The sequence below is a fragment of the Leopardus geoffroyi genome, chromosome A3 (genome assembly GCF_018350155.1).
Source record: "Leopardus geoffroyi isolate Oge1 chromosome A3, O.geoffroyi_Oge1_pat1.0, whole genome shotgun sequence".
Taxonomy (NCBI): domain Eukaryota; kingdom Metazoa; phylum Chordata; class Mammalia; order Carnivora; family Felidae; genus Leopardus; species Leopardus geoffroyi.
This window is the reverse complement of record NC_059336.1, coordinates 120,742,351-120,758,655: the sequence shown is the minus strand read 5'-3', so window position 1 is coordinate 120,758,655 and position 16,305 is coordinate 120,742,351. Positions and strand designations below refer to the sequence as shown.

General features: G+C 57.6%; 1 protein-coding gene across 4 annotated transcripts in view; it reads right to left on the bottom strand.

Moving 5' to 3' along the window:
* ADCY3 (adenylate cyclase 3) overlaps positions 1-16,305 on the bottom strand; it is an 89,935-nt gene that overhangs the window by 6,259 nt on the left and 67,371 nt on the right. For 2 of the 4 annotated variants that reach the window (XM_045447542.1, XM_045447544.1), the window contains exons 4-15: positions 15,472-15,602; positions 14,829-14,940; positions 14,568-14,695; positions 13,307-13,465; positions 12,387-12,564; positions 7,997-8,125; positions 6,251-6,393; positions 5,953-6,114; positions 4,249-4,336; positions 3,358-3,474; positions 1,355-1,476; positions 1,032-1,097 (exon numbers count right to left, since the gene is read on the bottom strand). In XM_045447542.1, the coding sequence (XP_045303498.1) occupies positions 1,032-1,097; positions 1,355-1,476; positions 3,358-3,474; positions 4,249-4,336; positions 5,953-6,114; positions 6,251-6,393; positions 7,997-8,125; positions 12,387-12,564; positions 13,307-13,465; positions 14,568-14,695; positions 14,829-14,940; positions 15,472-15,602 (1,535 nt within the window). Of the gene's footprint in view, positions 1-1,031; positions 1,098-1,354; positions 1,615-3,357; positions 3,475-4,248; positions 4,337-5,952; positions 6,115-6,250; positions 6,394-7,996; positions 8,126-12,386; positions 12,565-13,306; positions 13,466-14,567; positions 14,696-14,828; positions 14,941-15,471; positions 15,603-16,305 lie in introns of all 4 variants that reach the window. The other 2 variants (XM_045447540.1, XM_045447541.1) reach the window with 1 other exon arrangement.

Genomic DNA, 16,305 nt, shown 5'->3' with positions numbered 1-16,305 from the left:
CAATTTGTATACTCATTTGCTGTTGACGGGATCTGGGTTGGCTTCACCTGCTTTGGACGTGTGTGTGTGTGTATATGTGTGTGTGTGTGTGTGTGTGTGTGTGTGTGTGTAGCTATGATGAACACGACCGGACGTTTCTGCCCACACGTCCTGGGACGTACAGATGTGCATGGGTTTCTGTAAGGAACGTACGGAGCAGCAGAATTGCCGGGTCATAGGTCTATTTGCAACCTCACTAAATAACTCCAAATGGTTTTCTAAAACGGTTGTAGCAATTTATACTCCCATCAGGAGCGTGTGTGTTACCATCGTACTGGATATTACCAGACTTCTTAACTCTTGAGAAACGCGTAGGTGTGTAGTGGTATTTCGTCCTGGTCCTAATTTTCATTTCCTTGATTACGTGAGTGCCTTTCATTTATTAGTGGCCATTTAGATTTCTTCTTTTGTGAAGGGTCTATTCAGTTCTTCCACCCTAATTCTGTTAGGTAATTTTTTTTTTAACTTACTTAAAAGTCTAGTCAAGGCACTGAATCATAAAATTCTACAACTTTAGCGCTAGAAGGGACCCTGGAGAACTTCTAGTCCACTATCCTCTTCAAGTTGTGAGACGGACTCGAACGATGGCCTGCCTGCAGCCCCTGAGAGGACTCCTGCAGCTGGGGAAGAATCCATGCCTTCTAGATCAAGTGCGGTGCTCTTTCCCTCCTCATTAAATGCAGCTATCACATCCATTTGGCCGTCTGTTGCCTCTCCCCTCACCTCAGCCCGGCCTCCACCCGACCCCCTACACCACACTGCCGCTGCTCGCCCGGCTCGCTCTCTGACCTGGATAGGCCACGACGGCCAGGTCCGTACCCGGGTCATTCCGCCTCTGCTCCAGCCCTCCTACCCCTCCTACAGAAACACATACTGCTCTAATAAATCTCCCACATCGTGTGCCTTTGAAGGGGTGAGATCGTGGCCTTCTCTTGTCTCTAGAAGAAAGGGAGACTAAATGCAGACCGAACGGGGAAAGCAGTTGCCCTTACCTGTCAGTGCCGTTGAGCCCGGGGGTGGAAAGTACCTGCATCTTCTCTAAGGCGACCACAGGAAAGCTGTTGGACAGATAATCGCACACTCAGGCCCCACCTGAGTACAAGAGGCTGATGCCCAGAAGCTGAACACGGAGGCAGCCGCGATCTTCCACTCATCGAGAATGGAAAGGATCTCAGAGGCGTATCTGTGAGAAGCCACGAACCCCGATTCCCATCCAAGCCTCGAAGGAGCCCAAGGCCCATGACCCTGAAGTGGAGACTTGGGCGGTGGGGGGAGGAAGGAGACAAAACAGACCCCTAAAGAGGCCTCATCTTACTCATGTTCCTGGAAACGTTTGCGGTCATATTCATCAAAGATGGGGCACCAGGCGTAGATGTTGATGACGGCCACAGCACCCGTGACCAGCAGCATGAGTGTGAGCTTCACCATGTGGCTGACCTGCACCAGCATGATGGTGGCGATGAGGGACAGCACAGCGACATAGCTGTAATACTTGGGGTTCTCTACGCAGCCATCCTCTGCCTCCGTCCCTGCGGTGCTGTTGACGGGGCCTGTGTGGTACTGCAGGCAGCTAAGCTGGAGGGCAGGCCCGGGGTGGCAGGGGGAGAACACAGGGCACAGGGGGACAGCAGACACTGGTCAGAGAGGGCTGTGCACGGCAGTATCCTTGCAGCTGCCACTTCCCACAGCTCCCTCAGAAACACTGACAGATGGGAAAACTTACAAGGAATGATACAAAGGCCACTAGTTCCCACTAAGAGCTTAACCGTCTCTCGTTTGACGTCTATGAAAGTTCCAGTATTTTTGCTATTGCCACCTTTGTATAGAAAACTCAGAGAGGCTGGACTTGCACAAAACAGCACAATGAGCAAGTGGTAAAGCCAGAGCCAGGAGTCCAGTATTTCAGTTTCAAATACAAATGCTCTTGCCCACATCACACTGTTGCTTGAGGGGGAGGGGGGCTCCCCCACAGCGTCACAGCCATGGCAGCCAGTCTCCGCGCAAACACTTCCGTTTCTCAAGTCCTGCTGCCGAGCACATGGAGTCAAGGGAAAGCGCACCCATAAACTGAATCCAACCCACTTTCTGTAACTTGCAACCGCTGGTGCTCATCTGCCTTTGGGGAAGTTCTCAGCACGTGAAAAGTTTTCCTATACCTCTCTGGTCTTGCACCCCTCCATTGGCAACGGGCTCTCCCGCTGTCCATGACCCGGCACCAGGCTCCAGGTGGGTTCAGACATGCTAGGGACCTGGGGCTTCTCTTCCTTGCGCTCGTGCATCGTGCGACCAGGGGCGTGTTAGGTTCTGGAGCCCCCAGCTTCTCATTCTAGTTGGACTTCGGCTCAGTTGGCCCTAGGGATTTTTCACCTCTACTACCACCAGATTCAGTCTCCATGGTGAGGTTTTGTTTTGGTTTTTTTCCTGTGCTTCAATTTTTAAAGAAAATAAAGCAAGTGCTATAAGATTTATTTGGAAAATGTAGGACTTTTTAAGAGTGTATATAATACTGCCAAAATTGTCGGGAGCCGTGACGAATGACAAGAAAGTCGACGACAGCTCCAAGCTGCCAATGCTCAGCAAATGACTGGCGGCTCTGAGTCAATAGATCGGGGTTTCCGACTGCTGTCCCCTCTCCCCAGGAAAGCATCTGGCTGCCCCCTTGGGACCTGCCGCTTCTCCGTGAATTGAGGAGAGCAGAGAAGGGGATTTGTCTGCCCCAAGCCATTTGGGCTCTAGGAAGGTCTGGCAACGTTCAAATGGACGAAGGCCAAACAGGAGAGCTCCTTTAGCGGAACGGGCTTACCTGCCCCCTCGATACCCCTTAGATACCTGGCTTTCACCACACTGTAGGGAACACTTCAGATATGCAGAACGCATACAAGTACTGTGCCCCTTGAGCAGCGAGATAGGGAGTTTCTTCACAGGGTTGGGGTTTAGAACTGCTCAGTCCTTTACTCTGCCACTTACTGGCCGTGTGACCTAAAGCAAGTGAATTAACCTCTCTGAGCCTTGAGGCTGTGGGCAATGGTACCAACACCTCTTGGGACTGTTAGATTAAATGAGTCAACATCCAACACAGGATCTGGAGCATGGTGTCGGGCTCCTGCACTCTGGGAGAGCACGGAGCTGGGGGCAACAGGTCAGTCTCAGGTTTCCGGGGTAGAAGACGCCCTCCATTTGGCCAAGAGAATCTGTTTAGGAAACTCAGCCATGTCTAGTTGGGAGGACTGGTTGACAAACTGCTCACGCTGGCCAATACAGAAGCCTTTCTCCACTGAGAGAGGGGGTGTCCCTTCTACAGCGACAGCTGGAGCTCACCATGTCCACAACGTTTGCCATAACCAGAATGAAGATGGCTAACATGGCCCAGGTGTTTCTGGCCCAGCGGGTCCGGTCGATCCAAGTTGAGAAGGCCACGAGCTTCTTAGGAAAGGCCTAGAAGAATGGAATTTCAGGGGCCATGAGCCTTTGACAGTCTTTTCTCCTATAAATTTGGCTGCTAATGACCCTTTGCCTGTGAGTCAACCAAAAAGTGACTGGCAGACCTGAGGAGGTGGCGCAGGAACCTGATGCTCTGTATCAGTCCCACCGGAGGGGTCTGTGATACAGCGGGGCCTCCAGATACCAGAGCCCTTTCTGGAGCAGACACGGAGACCAGCCCAGGAGGCCGTGGGCAGTGCCAGCAGCGGCAGCCCGCTCCGTAAGTCCAAGCGGCAAGGCCACGTCAGGGAACAATGTTCGGGGCCGGCCATCTTTGCCTGGCTGCTCTTGCCTTTCCTGGGTCGGTGTGCCCTAAGTCCTGCAAATGACCCGGCAAGTCACCTGCCAGACCCCCTTCCCTACAACACTGTTTTTCTCTGGCCATTCTGATCCCAGACTCTGCATGGGACCCCGGTGCTTACAGGAGAACGTCTCAGTCCCTTTGTCTGGCTTTCACTGCACGTCACAATCGGGACCAACCCCCTTCCGGCGGGGCCTCCGCTGCTTTTCTACGCAGGTCCCCATTTATCCGGACTCTGGCATACACACCCCTGCTTGCTCAGCTGGAGCGAATGAATGACCGGTGTGGGACAAATGAATGAATGGATAAATGCCTGCACCATCCTAATAAAGGCAGCGTATCTGTCAGGACCTGACGGGATGCAGAACTCCGTCGCTGCCACCTGCACTCGCAGAAGGCTTCAGAGTCAAAGGGGAAGCGGCTCTTACCCGGGGAAAGATGGCGGCCAGCGAGCAGACCGTCAGGATCAGAAGGAGAACCTCCCCGACCACAAAGGTCATGTAGTTTGTCATCAGCCTGTGAAGGGGAGACGACAATGAGAGAGGGGAGCAGATGGGTCAGTGAGATCAGGTGAAGGGCCAGGAGAGAAGAGGAGGAGGGAGAGGGCAGGCCCTTCCACGCTGGCACCTGAAACGCTCACGGCGCCCTGCCTCCTGTTGTGGAGACAGGACGGAGGCCCTGAGTGCGGGGCCTGGGCATGTGCAGCCCTCCCCAGCGGTAGTTGTTGCTGGGGCACAGATGCCCTGGGCAGGGCCCAGGAGAAACACGGGGTTCTCAGGAATGAGCGCCCTGCCATGAAGGGAGAGCGGGGGACAGAGCCTCTCCCCTGCAGCCGAGGGCGGCAAGGCCTCCCCTCTGCCGACCGCACAGAGCTTCACAGCTGAGCAGGGACTTCCACACCCACCTTCTCAATTCCGAGAAACTCGGGGTCTCCAGATCCTCCCTGTACTCACACCCCCACCATTCGGTTCCCCAGGAACCTCTGTTGCCAAGCCGGCACCTGATTCTCGGATTCTCGGTCTCTACTGAAGTATCACCCTGTCGGTGAGGCCGTTCCGCCTGGGGTCGTACACAAATGCCGACACAACTAAGCTCGCCGCCAGCATTCCCCGCTCCCTTCTTCACCTGACTTTTATCCGTGCCACCTGCCCCTGTCTGCATACGTGTTTTGATTATTCAATTGTTTACGTCTGCCTCCCTCTGCTAGAATGGAAGTTCCACGAGAGCGGGGCTGTTTGTCCGCTGTCCTTGCTGCATATCCCTAGACCTCAGCGCCGGGCACAGAGCGGCCCGTAAATTCCTGTGCAGCGAATGAATGGATTTGATCCTTCCAACAGTCCTGGGAGTTAGGAGAGAGGGCATTATGATCTTCAAATTGTTATTACCATCAGCATCTTTGGCTTTACCGATGAGTAAACTGATACTCCGGGAACCTTAGAGACACGGCCATACAACAAATAGGCAACACGGCCGTGTCTAGAAACCTGCGACTAAGTCCGAGGCTCCTTACGGTGCCCCCAACTGTAACTGGGACAGGGCTCCGCCCGCCTCCTTCTGAGGGGGAACCCCGTGCAGGAGTGAGCTGCTGATGGGCCACGGGGAGGGGGACCTCTGACCTTTACTCGGGCCTCAGCGGTTGGGGCAAGGACTCCAGAACATCCCCCGTGCCCCGGAGGACCTGCTGCTGTGTTGCAGAAATCCGTTTGTGCCCAGAGCTTAAAATCACCTGCTAAGATGAGGCAAGAATGGGAAGCCAGGTCAGCCTTGACGACTGAGGTTGAAGAGGGTCCCCATCTTCTGTCTCCTTATCCCAAGACCACTGAGGCCCACACAGCCAAGGCCTCCATCCTCCTGGGCCCCTCTCCACCCCTCGGCTTTCTCCATCCTGGTTTTAAGGCTAGTGCTATTCTGGAACCCGAGGTAGACAGAAGGAAGGGGGTCCAGGGCACAGTCCTAGCTACACCTGGGCCCGAGATCAGCTGGGGCTGTTCCACCGAGGCGAGGAAGAGACCAGGCTTTTGCCCCAGTGTCAGGCTCCAGATGATGCACTCACACCCTTTACACCTCTGGCCTAGGACGCTCAGCACCTTTCCTCTTTCCCGGCCTATCGGCTCCCACCATGCCCTCCTCACCAGGGGTCGATGAGTATCTCGACCAGGGCCGTACAGAGCAGGACAACACAGGAGCAGCTAAAGGCGGCCCCACTCTGCTTTTCCTTCTCCACGGAGTAGCGGGTTTCCATCTCAGGGTCCATGAACCGCATGGAAAGGAGGAAGGTGTTTCTCTTCTTCACTCTGCGGTGGAAACACGTCCCATGAAACACGGATGTCACATCTGCCTTGGCCTAACAGGAAGGGGCCCCATTCAAGATGGCTAACTTCCTGAACCCCAAGTCAGGGCCTACGAGGTATATGCAGAGGATCCACTTACACCTGGGCGGACTCTCGCTCAAGCAGGGCCTCATTGAGTAGCTGGTTGAGCTCATGCTCGTCCTCAGAGGCGTCCACCACTCGATCAGCCAGGTCCTGAAGGCGCAGCCTCCGGCGCGGGTTGGGGAATGAGGGATTGTCCGCCTGCAAGGCAGTGCCCGGGGTGGGGGCGGGTGGGAGGAGTGGGGGTGGAGTTGGGGAAAGAGGGTGGTGCAGGGGTGGGGGGACAAAAGGGATCACACTCAGGAGGACTAACTAAGCCCTTCTAGAAACCACTTTACAGGAAGTCTTCCCTATGCCCCCACACGGCTCCATCTTGCTTGGGTCTGGACCCAAAGCCACAGTCCTTCCTGGTTTCCCAGGACCGTGGCTCTGCAGTGACCAGCCACTAATGGCAGCATGTGGGGCAGCAGCCACTGACCCCGAGGAGGACACCCGGGAATGTGAGACCGCTGCTGGGGCAGCGCAGTCCCGGCACATCCTGCTATGAGGACGGGGTCCCACACAGCCACGCAATCGGCGTCCCTGGGACATGAATGACCCCCAACCCTAGGGCTTAAGGGAGTGCACATCTGGTTCATTTGGGGGAGGAAGGTCTGAGGGGGAAAGTGCTGGGAGAAGAAGGGACACCCTTGTCACTGGTGGGGCGGTGGGGCTGGGGGACTTCTACCATTTTAATTCGCACAGAGGAAAAGCATCAGCTCCAAAAGTACGACCCCAGACTGTGATTACACGGCCATCAGCCCAAATGGTAACTGAGACCGGGCCCGTTAGCGCTGTCTGTGCCGGTCCAGATGTATCTGGAAGCCAGGACCAAGACAGCCCAGTCCTAAGCTCGGGCGGGCCACTGGTTGCCAATTTGATCCCATGTCACTCGTGTTGCCCAGCTCCAGCTTTCTCCTCTGTAAAATGACGAGGAAGGTCTGTTCCAGCACCAAGAACCTCTGTCCCTGAAGCGCATGCTGGGGAGTGTGGCTAATCGTGAGGACAGAAAAATTACAAGCTGCTAAAAGGATGTGCGTTCTTGTTAATGAGTTATGTCGAGTCTACATTTCGACCTTCTATCAAGGAAATCACAATTGCTGAACGTCACGGTGATCCAGAAAACCTCCATGAACTTTCAGCCCTGTCTCCCCTCTTGCTCTGCAGCCCCCTCATCTCAAGGCGCCGGGGCCGTTCGTCTGCCCCCCACCCGCCGCCGCCCGGCAGTGAGAACGGCGCGGCTGCCGGAAGGCTCACCTGAGCAAGGTAGAGACCCCCGTCTCCCAGGACCTGCCTTTATCACTGAGTGGGCCCAGGAAGCTCTTTAGTAACGGACAGGTCCTAGACGCTGTCCCAAGATGGGCTCCGTCCTCAGGGCGGAAAGCATGTTAATTCCTCTGGAAACCCCTGCCATCTGTTCATGGGACTTGTGGAACAGAGAGGTGGGCCCACCCTGAAGTCTCACTTCCAGAACAGTCTTGGTTGAATCCTACAGAATTCTCCACGGATGTCCTCGCTGCCCTCAAAGCCACAGGATTCTGGGACAGGAGGGCTAGACAAGGCCTCCGAGGTGAGCACCTCTTTGGACTTGCCCCCCTCCACCCCAGGAGGAGACAGTGGAACCAGGGTAGGAGGTGACGCCCAAGGTGACACCGGTAAAAAGGAGAAGAGCCCAGGCCAGTCTCCCACTCCTGCAGCAACCTTCCCCACCTCATCCCCTGGCCCCTGGCCCCACCACAGCCCTGGCCCCCCGCCCCGCACACACCTGGGCATCCTGCTCCTCGGGCTCCTCCGACGTGGAGCCGCTGGTGTGGATGCTTCCGTTGGGCTCCTTGGTCTCAATGAGGGCGGGAGAGCTGGGCTTTGAGGAAGCTGGCGCTCCATTCAGCAGGGCCTGCGGTGGAAAGCCGTGGCTGTCGGGGCACTGGACCCAGCCGCCCACCGGCCCCAGCAGACCTGGTTGGTCCACGCACTATCAGTCTGGAATCTTCCCACTAGAGTTCGGAAGCTCTAATTTCTAAAGAAGTTACCGTTTGACTCCTCCTCTAGAACATTAATTTTAAAATGCTGTACTTTTCTGGTATCTTTTTCCATGAGTAAAATTATTCAAAGCAGAGAAAGACCCTATTGTTCCAACTCCTATTTCTGAAACAGTCGCTTGACACAGTGATTCACAGAGGTCTTTTTTTTGGTGTAGAGCCCGTCAGATGCCTTCCGAAAGTCTGAATAAATTCCACAAGCCCATGTCCCCAGTGATTGAGTACTCTTCCTTGACAGAGTAAGTTAAACGCTGAAACACAGGGCAGCAGTGTTACTGAGTCCCTGCTCTGTGACAGGAACTGCTCTAACTCCTGGGGATACACACAGAACGTCCTGACCGGGACAGCTCACGTTCTACTGAGGAAAGGCAGACAACAGGGAAGCAAGTAAGTAAAATTAGCAGAGCGCGTAAGAGGAGGGTACGTGCTCTGGAGAAAGATAAAGCAAGAAAGGGGCACAGGATTGCAGGGGAGCGGGACAGTGGAGAGGAGGTCAGCAAAGGCCTGAAGGAGCGAATCACCTGGCTCTGTGGGGACAGAGGCCTTGGGAAGAGGGAGAAGCTGGTGCAAAGGCCCGGCAACGGGCCTGAGCAGCTGCCGGGAGGTCAGAGCCGCTGGCAGGACGGTGAGTGAAGGCAGGGCAGGGCGGCGAGGGCCTGGCCATGCCGGGCCTTCCTGGCCTCCACAGGGCTCGGGCTTTCCCTCCGGATGAGATGGAGACCAACACAAGTGACAGGACTTCACCCGACACCTCAGCAGGAACACTGCCTGCCATGGGGACGGGGCACCGGGGCCAGGTCAGCGGCCCAGCCCCTGGTGGCCCAGACGGGGGTGGCTGTGGGGGGGTTTGGGGGGGTCAGAGCTCTCTTTCGCAGGAGGGGTCAACAGAGCGCACTTGTGGACGGCAAAGAGAGGGCTCGAGCACGTGTTCACAGTTTTTGGTCTGAACTGTTGAAAGAATGAACTTGTCGCTGACAGAGATGGGAGGGCGGAGGGACCGGCAGGCACTGGGCCTCGGACCTGGGGACTGAGCTCCCCCGTGTCTGTACAGATGGACACTTACAGGGGCCACAGGGTGAGTGCAGGCAACAGCCGGGGCCGAGGGGGAAATGTGGGCATCATGAGAGATGGCATGTGAGACAGAGAAAGCGGGCGGGCCTGACAACAAGGGCAGTGTGTGCAGGGAGAGGACTGGAAGCTTTTTAACACTCGGGAAGGACTCATCATGAGGACTTCCTGAACAGTTGTCGACCACACGAGCTACACGGGCCGTGATGAGTTCCGCGTGCCCCGGCGGCCGCCACGCCGCCTTGCAGAGAACACAGGAGGCGGGAGCTCCCGACCACAGCCGAACTTTCGAGTTCCCTGTGACACAGCGGCGCTGGCACACGACGGAGGCCCCGCCGATGGCCGCCGACCACCGCATGAGCCAGGGTTCACTTCTCTAATAAACAAAGAGCCCCTACAAAGCAGAGAGGGGACCGGGCCCTCAAAGGCCACATAAAGCACAGAAGAAAACACCTAGCTGACAACCTAGCTGTCAACCTAGCTGACAACCACGGTAAGCGTCCAGCCTTACTAATGATTACAGAAATGAGGTTACAACAGTGGCCTATCACGTTCTGTCTTTCAAATGAACAAACCTAAAAGTGAGTAAAGAGCTGGGCAGTGAGGGTGCCCTCCGGGGGTGGGAGGCAGGTGGTGATGAGCGGGGGTAAAAGCTTTCCATGTGCAGAAACCTTAACCCAGCCTTTCTACTTCGAGAAATTGATATTTTCAGGAAGGGGCAGTAAGAAACCGTTAACAGGGCGTCTGGGTGGCTTATTTGGTTAACCCTCTGACTCTTTGAGCTCGGCTCAGGTCACAATCCCACAGTTCGTGAGTTCAAGCCCCGTATCAGGCTCTGCGCTGGGAGCATGGAGCCTGCTTGGGATTCTGATTCTCCTTCTCTCTGCCCCTCCCCAACATGTGCGCGCACGCTCGCTCTCTCTCTCTCTCTCTCTCTCTCAAGATAAACTTTAAAATAATTTTTTCGGAGAAAAACCGTTAAAATTCAACTTTACAAAAAAAAGTACTGAAAACCTGAATGGCCATAAAATGTCACTGAAAGAAGTGCTGAAAAGAGAACACCATTCACGTTTCCATGGGAACCAGTGCCGGCTGTCTTGTGATGGTGCACTTAAGAAGAAGAGGTCGGTTTTCTCGACCCGCAGTGCCTGTGCTCCGTCCTGTTCAGGCCGCGGCCTCGGCATGGGCTGTTGCCTGCTGGCTCACGGCTTGAGAGCTGATGTTTTAAGCCACGCAACCACAGACTCAACTTTTCTCTCATTTGCAAGTGGAAGAATGGCTCAAGCACAACGGCTCCATGGACACGGGCTCTGCCCAGGCTCCCTGGGCCTCCCTTCCCTCATCTGCACTCTCGGAGGGGTGCCAGGTGCTGAGGAAAACCCCTGAGCCAAATGACATGCCATGCAAGGGTGATCGGGAGAAGCGAAATAAAATACAAGATCAGAACACAGCGGAATGAGTGCTATCCCAAGGACGTGTTGACTGCTTTGTGACTTCAAGGTGGCCCCCCCGGTAAAACCAAATTTGTGGGTAAGTTTTGAAAGGAGTAACATTGCTCAGTTTCTTAAAAATTTTGTATGCCAGGAATTACAAATCTCCTACCGCTTTACAAAAGTAGCTGATTGCTTAAATTATTGTCGATTACTGTCTGGTAGAACAGCTTTGAAGAGACATTTTCAATGCGTTCCAGTGAGTATGTTACAGTTCCCCAAGGAGCACTCTTAAAAATATGAATGAACTTGTTAATTCTGTGGCAAGGTCAAGTCTTAGTTCCTAATTTTCTGAAAAACAGCTTCCTACTTTTCTGAGTTCCTTGGAGCATTTAATTGTAGCTCAGACTTCACATGCAGCCCAAAATACCTTGAAGTGTCCTTTGCTTTAACACGGGCACCTCGTGGGACTTTGAATTACTCAGGAGTGAGGCGGTGCCCACATGTGCAGGCCTCCCAGTGCTGAGTCCGTGTGAACGCCTTCACACGGGGGTGCCCACATTCTGGGTTACGGGGTGGCTGGCAGGTCGGGGGCAGGGCCCTGCTCTGCCACCTACCAGATCTGCAACTTACGCAAAGTTCTGGGCCTCAGTTTCCTCCTCTGTAAAGTGGGTATGACGACAGCCCCCTTCTCCCAGGGCTGTCTTGAGGATTAAGTGAAATTACGGAGAAACGTTAGTACTCACGAAACAGTGGTTGCAATTCGATTTAAACAGATGAATCTTCTGTTTGTGTTTGATTCGCTAGTCATCACATACACGTGGGGGAGGGGGGAAGGCGTCTAGTTTTCTTTCCAGACTTTACAGGGGTCACGTCTTCAGCCACAGAAACCTCACCGGACCAGCTCAAGCCCTGCTTTCGCCATCATGAGACAAAGCCTCGGCCATGGGATGGTCTCCACGTGCCAACTCTGGGAGCACCAAACCCCCCAACTGTCAAATTCCCACGACTGGTGGGGTTTTTAAGCGCAAAGCTTCGAGGAGTAAAACGCCTTCCAGGCTCAGCAGAGGATGACAGACGGCCCAATTTCTGCAGCAGCCACTGGTGGCTTCTAACCAGACAGCCTGTCAGGAGGCTGGTGGGGGCAGCTGCTGAGGGCACTGGGTCTGACGAGATGCGGGAAATCAGCAGAGAGGCCAGGGCAGGACGGCCTCACTGCTTCCATCTGGTTCTTTTCTCATTTCCTGCCCCGCAAAGTTCCCGGCCCGGTTCTCCTCCGTGACCAAGCCAACCTCAGTGCCTGCCCCTGGCATCCTCACCCACTCCGTGAACTCGCTCCCTGGGTGCCCACATCTCTCCCGTGATTCTGACTGCCTCCTCCACGCAGGGAGCCCTTCCCTAGCCAGCTGGTCTCCCGAGTGCCACGTACACCTCTCCGGGCGCCTGTCCTCTGCTGTACCACTCACCGTCAGCCTGCCGGGAGCCATGTGCCCTACTCCCCCCGGAGCCCGCTTTCCCCCTGCAAGGGTGCCCCCCACGGCCCCGCCCGCTCTTCCCCAGGCCCTGCTTCTCGAACCCTGCCTTTCTACGTCCCGTGCGAGGCGGGCAGGGGACTCACCGGGCCATTGAGGCCGTGCTGGGCAGCTGTTTTCTTCACCTCTGGCTTGGACGCGATGATGAGGTAGGTCTCGATGCCCTTCTCGTCCAGGTACTCACAGCGGCTGCCCCCGTCGCCCGGCTCCACGTCGAACTCGCCCTTTAGGCAGTCCATGGTGCTCTGGGAGATGTGCACACGCCTGGACGGCAGCAAGAGGCCCGGGACCGTCAGCGGAGGGTCGGGCCACCCCAAAGCCCAAGGCTGCTGGGGAGGCGGGGACACACGTGCCACCAGAGCTCCAGCCGGGGCGCCCCGGTGCTAACTGGCTGTGAGGGCCGTGTGGCCCCTGCCCCTCTGGGCCTCAGTGCCACATCCGCGAAACAGGAAGGAAACACCCTCAGGCTGCCCGCAGCACCGGTTCAGGTGAGGAGCGTAGAAGGCCGCTCTGAACTCGGTGGTGATCCTACCGTTATGCACCTCACATGGCTCCCACCCGCCGTCAGGGGGTTGTTACCCGTTTCTGGGGAGTCACCACTGAGGGACAGGACCCTGACTGCCCTGGAGGGCCGCTCCCTGACCCAGGCGGGGAGGGTTCCTCTGTGTCCTCGGCCCGTCCGCCCCGACTGGCTGGTGGTATAAAGGAGCTCGAGCCAGGTGTGCACCACGTTGGAACCTGTTCCTTGGGTTTGGCGCCCTGCGGGGAGCCTTGGAGGCGGCTACGGCTTGCCGGCGTCTGTGGCCCCACAAGGAGAGGACGGGGACGAGGACACACGGCTGCAGAGGCCCAGGCAGGAGGCAGCTGGGCCCGGGGCAAGCAGGCAGGCGCCCCGAGGAAGAACACTGCTCCTGGGTGTCTCCCGGCTGAGTCCCAGCCCCGACGGATGGACGGTCCCCTCCCTCAGCGCCCACGCCCGCCCGCCGGGAAGGAGATGCTCGCTCACCCGGGGATGCCACCGGCCTCCATCTTGTTGGCCACAGTGACGTCGGTGGACCACACGTCATACTGCCAGCGCTTCTGGCCCAGGACGCCCCCCAGCACCGTGCCTGTGTGCACCCCCACACGCATGTCCACCCCAGTCTTCGTCTTCTCCCGCACGTACCTGCCAGGCACACACGGAAAGGAGGAGGGTCGGGCATGGCCGTGGCAAGGTGGCCGGCCCTCTGTGCCCTGCGGGAAGAGTCCTGCACTGGCTTTCCCCCACTCCAGGCCGAGGAGGCTGCTGGGCACTCCACAGCTCTCTGCCTGCACTTCAGCTAAGTGACCTGTGGCTAGGGGTCCAGCAGGTCGGCCCGGGCCCAGGCTCGCATCGCGAGTTAGCGTGATGGGGGTGCAGGCAGGAAGCCACAGAATAATGGCCGCTACCTCCCCGCGTCCACCTGTGCCAGGCGCCCGCGCAACAGGGAAAGCTGCCCCGAGGTGAGGGAAGTGGAGGTGAATGATCCTGAACTACCCACCCCCCACACGCTCCCAGCACAGCATTTGTGTCTTGGCCAATGTCAGAGAAGCTCTAATCCAGAAGATGGTAACAATGCAAAACCGCCCTCTGGTGGCAAGGTGTCCCTTCCCTGCCCCCCTCCCCCCCCAACCACCCAGCCTCCATCCTGGTGGTGGGGTGGGAAACCTCAGCAAGGAGCCCCCTTCCCTCCTGGTGCCTGATCCCAGCCAGGGCCTGCCTGCTGGGGCCTCTAAGCCACCTGCAATGTGACAGCGACAGGGGAGGGCGAGGGGGAAGAGGGCAGTGTCCTCCCAGAGGCAGGAGCCCTGGCTGGGAGCCCAGAGCAGAGGCCGGGGCCCTGTCCCACCTCTGCCGCCCCACGTCGCTGCCACACTCGGACTTTCCGACCTGAGACGGGCCTGGAGGCTCACAGTGAGAGAACACGGAGAGAAGGGACGGGGAGCCTGGGGGGACTCCAAACCAGCGTGAGGAGGTGTGACAGCCTTTACCACGACTGCCACTTCTCTAGAAAACAACAGTGGATGCAGGCTGGGTCCCTCAGAGGCCACGGAAGGCTTTCGGCCCCTCAGCTGGCAAGAAGGCGAGCCACGTCCCCCCTTCCCAGAGCCGGGGGCTGAGCCGCCTGCCGACCAACACGGCACACACGTCCCGTGGGGGCCTGGGGTGCGCCGAGCCCCCACGCCGGACCACGGAAGGCCCGGCTCTCCCGCGGTCCAGAGCCCCTCCCCCCAGAGGCCCCACTCACGAGATGGCCTCCACCATGGCGAGCCCCATAAGGATGGAGCAGACGGCGTGGTCCTCCCGGTAGTCGGGCAGGCCGCAGATGCAGTAGTAACAGTCGCCCAGGATCTTAATCCGCAGCTGGTGGTATTTCTGAAAGAACAGGGTGTGTGGCATGGCTCTGGGTCCCTCGCGGGCACGGAGGGCGGGCAGGGGGCAGAGCAGGCACCCGTGCGAGGCGACCGTGGGAGCCCCGAGGGCAGCCGAGTGGGGGCCGGGTACTCACGGCCGCCAGCTTGTCAAAGCGGGCGAAGAGCTCGTTGAGCAGCTTCACGAGCTCCTGGGCACTGCAGGCGGAAGACAGCTGGGTGAAGCCCACGATGTCCGCAAAGAGGATGCTGGGAGAGCAGGGAGGGCGCCACCGTGAGGCTCTGGGCAGCGTGCCTGGCCCCACCACCAGCTCCTGCCCCAGGACCACAGCAGAGGGGTCCCTGCTCGACCCCAAAGCGGCAAGCCCCTGGCACTCCCAGGGCGAATGCGGGGCTCTGACGTTTAGTTTATCCTCGTGGGCCTCTCCTCTCCGGGCCTCCTTCCCCCACGCTGCCTGCTCCTGCCCCGTGATGAAGTCACCCGTCTTGGTAGGAACACAGCTGTTAGCCCCTAGCCGGCCCGGAATGGCTGGGTGACCTCACAGACGTCACCCCCGCACTCTGGGTGACGTCTGTGCGATGATGGGGACTGACTACATGGCCCAGACGGCTCATTCCCGGCATCCGTCTGCAAGACTGCTCCCACGGGGGCCGAGGCTCACACTGAAGGCGTGGCCTAGCTTCTAGTCCTGGGGGAAGACTCTCGAATCCCACAGTGCTTGGCTGACCCCACAAAGCCCAGCCCCTGTTCCGCTCTTGGAGCCCAGGCCCACGGCGCACCTGACATTCTCGTGGCGATACATGTACATGGTGTTGAACTGCTGCTGGTCCTTTTGGCTCTCGTCCTTCTTCATGTCCTTTAGCATCTCGTCAGCCACATGCTTGGGCAGGATGGAAAGCATAAGGTTCTCCTGGGAGGCAGAGGAGAGGGTTGGTGGAGAAGCAGGGTCTGGTCTGCACCCTTCCAGGGGCAGGTTTGGATACTTCCGGGAAGAAACACCCCGATGCCGGTGACACACATCAGCCAGGAACCAGCTGACCTTCCACGGGGCCTTACAGGGGCCTCCCCCACGCTGGGAGGCAGCCGGAGGCCCAGGGCAACAGGCTCAGGGCTGTGACGGCACACCTTAAAAGCCCTCACGGGAGTCAGAAATCCATGAAGAAACCCAAGCTTGGTTCTGTACCTCCAGAGTGTCCTCAATGCCACAGGAAAGGTGGCAGTTCCTACGTGGACCCGTTCTCTCCTGCACCGGGAGGGTGCAGGATCTGGGTCACCCACCTTGCACAGAGCGATCACCCGAGAATTCTGACTGAACATGACTGAAGGCCGACTAGGTGCCAGGCGGCATGCTATAACGTGCCAATGTCACAAAACAAGCGAGTCGCTGCCCTCAGAGGGCTGAGGGTCTCATGGGGATGGGTAAGCAGGCCCAGCGCAGTGCATTACGGTCAATGCCCAGACGGGAGAGGGACAGCGGGCAGTAACAAAGAAGGGTGGGTGTCAGAGTCTGCCGGGGGTGTTGGGGGCAATCAGGGACACTTCCTAGAAGTGAGGCTAGCCGACTGACATGCTGGGAACATCTCGTCAGAGGGAGCTGCTCACACTAGGCACAG